The following is a 4,844-nucleotide window of genomic DNA, read 5'->3' as shown; positions in this document are numbered from 1 at the left end:
GGAGCCCCACACGGTAGATTACTGACTCCTGCCTCTCTCTGGCCTGGGGTCCAAAGGCGGCGAAAAGGAGGAAACCTGCAAGGCCGCACTGACACAGGGTGGCCGAGGCTCCTCCCCCTTCACACTGGGCAGCAGCAGCTGGCCTCCGCATACTCCTCCCAGGGCAGGAAGGGGCAAGGCTGAATGGTTAGGACCGCCTGGCTCTTAGGCTGCCATCTTAGAAGGTGACCCTCTCAGGCCTCCAAGATCGAGGGGGACCCCTAGGTCAGGCCAGCCGAGCCACCAAGATGCAGCTGCACGGCCCTCCCGCAGCCTGGCTGGGTCAGCTTACGCCAGGCACAGCCAGGGGCCAGCCCCCCCGGACACTGAGGGGACTGCCCCTTGATGTGGTTCGCAGCATCAGGAAGCAGCTTTTCACTGTGATTCAAGCTTTAAAATAGCCCTCTGAACGCTCAAAATAGTTTACCTCTTGCACACAGGAACTGGCACCATCTGGATACCAGTCTGCCAACTGATTTTAGACACTTTTGGAGTCTATTTTTACTTAATTTCCCAGGCTCCAAGTGAGCAAGCTGTCAGGAGTGGCACAGTGGTCAGTGGTCAGGAGCCCAGGCAAGGGGGACAGTTCGGGGCGCCTGTGGGCACGGTGAGCCCACAGGATCCCGCACGGCTCTGAGCTGCCACACAGCTTCCAGCGGTGAGAGGCCTGTTTCTACGAGGCCACAAATCCGAAGCCTTGGCCAGCGCCCTGCGTTGCTGCCCTTCTCCCCACAGCCTGTGTTTCCTGCGTCCTGCTGCGCTTGGCTCTCCAGCTCCTTGCAGCTCCCTCCCCTCCCTCCCCCCCTTTCCCCCCCCCTTCCCCTGCCTCCGCTGGGAACGGGCCCAGACCTACACAGCCACTTCTGCCTTGCACACCAGAGCGTGTTCCCTCCTCCAGGACCCACCAGAGAGCAGCGTCTGGCCACTGCTGTGAGGCGCTGCGTGCTCTGCTGGCCGGTGCCCTGCCCCTGCCCCACTGGCACCTGCTTTGCTTCGCTCTTGCGTGGGGCTCGCCCACCACTGGCTCCTCTCACTTACTGTCTACACAAAACTGAGCTGACCATGTCCAGCCTGAGGGCCGGGAGGGCGGCTCAGGCCCACCTATGGCCCTAGCCTCCTCGGCAAAGCAATTCTGCTGGCCCCGGCTCACACAGCAGGAGCTGCTGTTTCTCCCAGGTTCGTGCCACCCCGGCCCTCTCCCAGGTTCCAGCCCCCCGCTCTCTTAGGCCGCAGAGGGGCCCCCTAAAGGACTCCCAGCACCTGCCTCTGCCTCACCCACAGCCCATTCTCCATGCAGCAGTGCGCTTGTACAAAAATGCAGGCTGGATCATTTTCCGTGAGGGCGGCAGAGTGTCCTCAGCTGCGAGGCGGGAGGCCCCTGTGAGGGCATCTGTCTCCCCAAACCCCTCCACGGCAGGTGGCATCAGGACTCTGCCACCGCCTCGGCTCCTGGCCTGTTGGAGCATCCAGGCTTTTCTCCCCACTGGGCCTAGAGGTGCTGGGGGGTGGAGGGGGGAGCCCCACCACAGGGCGCAGCTCTGCAGAGGGTAACAACACTAGCTAGCACCCCCAGCCCTCAGAGCCATCCGACAGGGCAGTGGAACCTTCTCCCCCAGCCAGGCCCGCGAGGCCCCAGGGTTGGGTGGGGGTGAGCCTATGTATGTAGGTCGCACAGGAGCTCTTCCAGGCGCACCCACATCATGCGGGGCACGCTGGGCCCCCAGAATGACTGGTGACACTGTGGGCTTCTGCCCAGTGCAGGGTCACAAAGCCAGAACTCAGGCCTCAAGGGCCGCCTGTGGGTACCCGCCTCGCTGGGGGACACGGGGCTGCACCCCCATGCTTCCACACAGACCACAAACCGAAGTGGTGAGGGCCAGGGATGAAAGGCTGAACCCCACGTGCTCACGAGCAGCCAGGCCTGAGACTGCTCTGGGTCTGGGGGAGCAGCTGAATGATGAGGACGAATCTGGGGTGGCTACCATGGGAACCAATAGAGTGATGGGAAGAGACCTCCCTCCCGGGGAGCTTTTCAACCCCTCACTCTAGGGCTGTGCTTTGCCAGACAATGCAAAGGAACGTCCTTGCCCCCGACCGCCACACGGGTGAGGTGGCAGAGGAGCACACGAGGGAGCCGGCTTGGGGGGTGACTTGAGGCCCCTGGAAACCACCTGGTCTGTGCCACCCCTCGGGGACCGCAGCCTTGGGATGGGGCACTTCCCTTCGGAGGAGCCCACGCGGGACAGTGGTGCGGGGCACTCACGTTGATCATAGCATTCGACGTGATGCGGAAGAGGGTGGCCCGCTCGTTCACCGCCTTGAGCTTCTCGCTGCTCTCGGCTGGGATCTTGAGGCCGTCCAGCTCGGTCAGGGAGCGCTGGAGCGCCGCCCCGTGCTTGGCGATGAGGTCATTGCACGTGCTGAGGTCGTCTAGCTTCAAGGAGAGGTTCTTGATGGTGTGGTGCAGCTCGCTCTTGTCAGTGGGGGAGGCAGTCTCCTCGTCGTCCCCAGAGTCATCTGTGGAGAGAAGCAGAGCTGACGTGGTCAACACACACACGAGAGGCCCAGGAAGAGGTCGAGCCACTGAAAAATAAAAAGTGTTCAAGATGGTGCCAGTTTCTGCTCCTGGCTGGGGTGAGGGGCCTGCCAGTCTTTCCAGGGCCGGCCAGCATGGCAGCTGGGGCGACCAGCTTGAGACAGGGCCTGGACTGCGCGTGGAGGGCGTGGCAGGTGCCCACCTGTGTGCACGGCGCCAGCCCCAGGCTACCACACGCGGGCCAGGGCAGCAGGGCTCGGTGGGAGTAGCAGTCCCAGACACAGCCACCGGAGGGCGCCAGCTCCTTGCCCTGCATGACAGGCCCAGCCCAGCTCAACTACTAGTGATGCAGATCGACAATGTGACATCCCTCAAGCTGCAAGAAAGGACGAATGGCATTAAATTGGCTTATGCTTCCGAGGAGTAAACTGACCCATCAAACCCTTGAAAATGGCACCTTGGCTTCCACTCCCGCTTCTTGCTTCTCACAGGTGGGCCCTGGGCTGTGGGCCGGGCATCAGGCCAGAGGAAGGACATGCCCCTGTGTGCAGAGTTCACAGCCTTAGATCCTAGAGGGGTCTTGAGCCTTTATGACCGGGCATGTCCTCTCTGTCCCCGCCTGCCTCTGTTACTCCCTCTGGGATTAACACCCAGTGGCAAGGAGAAGAACCAAGTACCAATCCACATCACAGCACGCACAGTCTCAACAGCAAACTGTCCAGTCCCACATCCCTAACGTTTCACGGAAAACTTGCGGCATATTAACACAAGATGAACAGGGCCTGAAATCGAGGGCCAAGTCCAAGCACACTCCCCTCAGAGCCGGGAGGCCGTGCCAGCTCCCACATGCTGGGTGGCTCCGGGGAGGAGCTGCCGGGGTGCCCTCCCCTTTCACACAGCCTTGGGTGCTATAAAAGGAGGAAACAGGCCAGAAGGCCCGAGCGCCTGCTCCTCGTGGGCTGCTTGTGTGTGGCTGTCCCCTTTCTTGACCCCGGGGTCCTCACACACCACTTCAGGGTCTTGGCAGGGCTTTGTGCCAGGCAGGCACCTCAGTGGGATAACCAGCCGCTGCTGCCACCTTTGTATCTCACCTCGGAGACAAACTACTAGTGTGGCAAGAGGCACACCTGGTTTTCCTGTGCTGGCTGCACTCAGTGCCTCCGTTACCTTCTAGAAAATGCTGGAAGCTGCACGTGTACCTGAGCACAGGGAGGCCCCAGATCCAGTGCAGGGGCCAGCAGGGGAGGGCCAGCAGGGGAGGGCCAGCAGGGGAGGGCCAGCAGGCCCAGGAAGGTGGTTTCCTGCATGAGGCCAGGCGTTAGGCCGGCTGTGGGCTGGGCAAGCAGCAGTCCTGAAGTGTGGGGGCTTGCGGGGTGCTGGGTCAGAGCGCGGTGAGGCTGCCGTGGAGAGAGCACCAGAAAACATTCTCCTTGCTGGGCTCTTCCTTTCTCACGTGGTGTTAGGGGAGGCAGGCCCTCACATGAGGGACAAGTGTCCAATGGTGAGGGGACGCAGTAGGATTAGTAAGCCACTGTCACGGCGCAGGTGACAAACCAGCAGATTCCCATACAGCAAGTCTCCACCGCTTTCTGTCCTACTTGCTTCTCCCACTTTCTGTAGTCAAGGCAGGTGATACAGGAGGACAGCAAGATGTCCCCCGAAATGTCAGGGGTCCAAACCACGCAGCAACCACTTAGACCAAACCCAAGCATGGATGGCTTTAGGTTATTCCCACTCCATAAGGTCTTTGCTTTCAGATGGGGAAACTGAGGCCCAGAAGAAGAGCTTGACCAAGGTCAGAGGCTGGGATGGTGGCCGCTGACACCAACCCCCGTGAGTCCCTAGGATATGCCGGGACTTTGAACAGAGCTTTCTGCGAGTGGCTAAGATGCATTTTCTGAGGGTTGGGAGCCCCAGAAATCATCTGGGGGCAGATGATTTTGATGCTTGGCCCACTTTCCCAGGAGAAGAGTGAATGGGGTTCAGAACCCCTTCCCAGGCAGTGGGCTGCTACTCTGATCACAGTCAGTGATCACATCAGCTGCTGACACCTGGAGCTTGCTGTAGCACTGTGGGGTCCCCGGTCTGCAGGGGGCACTTGCCCCCCAGCGTGGAGGTAGGTAAGAGCAGCCTTTACTAGACAGCAGGTGCGGGCAATGGGGGCTAGAGAATGAGACACCCAGGGCCCTGCCCCCTGCCCGGAGGGCCTGCCCCCACCCCTCAACCAAGGCCCAGCCCTCCCCTGTCCCAGGACACACGTGTTCCTGCT

At 61.3% G+C, this 4,844-nt stretch overlaps 1 protein-coding gene across 4 annotated transcripts in view; it reads right to left on the bottom strand.

Annotated features, from left to right (window-relative positions):
- OSBP2 (oxysterol binding protein 2) overlaps positions 1–4,844 on the bottom strand; it is an 88,993-nt gene that overhangs the window by 19,004 nt on the left and 65,145 nt on the right. For all 4 annotated transcript variants that reach the window (XM_012731162.1, XM_012731164.1, XM_012731166.1 and 1 more), the window contains exon 2: positions 2,303–2,556. In XM_012731162.1, coding sequence (XP_012586616.1) covers positions 2,303–2,556 — 254 coding nt within the window. The remainder of the gene's footprint in view (positions 1–2,302; positions 2,557–4,844) is intronic.

Source organism: Condylura cristata, unplaced genomic scaffold (genome assembly GCF_000260355.1).
Source record: "Condylura cristata isolate star-nosed mole 26May11 unplaced genomic scaffold, ConCri1.0 scaffold00029, whole genome shotgun sequence".
NCBI classification, from domain to species: Eukaryota; Metazoa; Chordata; class Mammalia; order Eulipotyphla; family Talpidae; genus Condylura; species Condylura cristata.
This window is presented reverse-complemented; position numbering and strand designations above follow the sequence as displayed.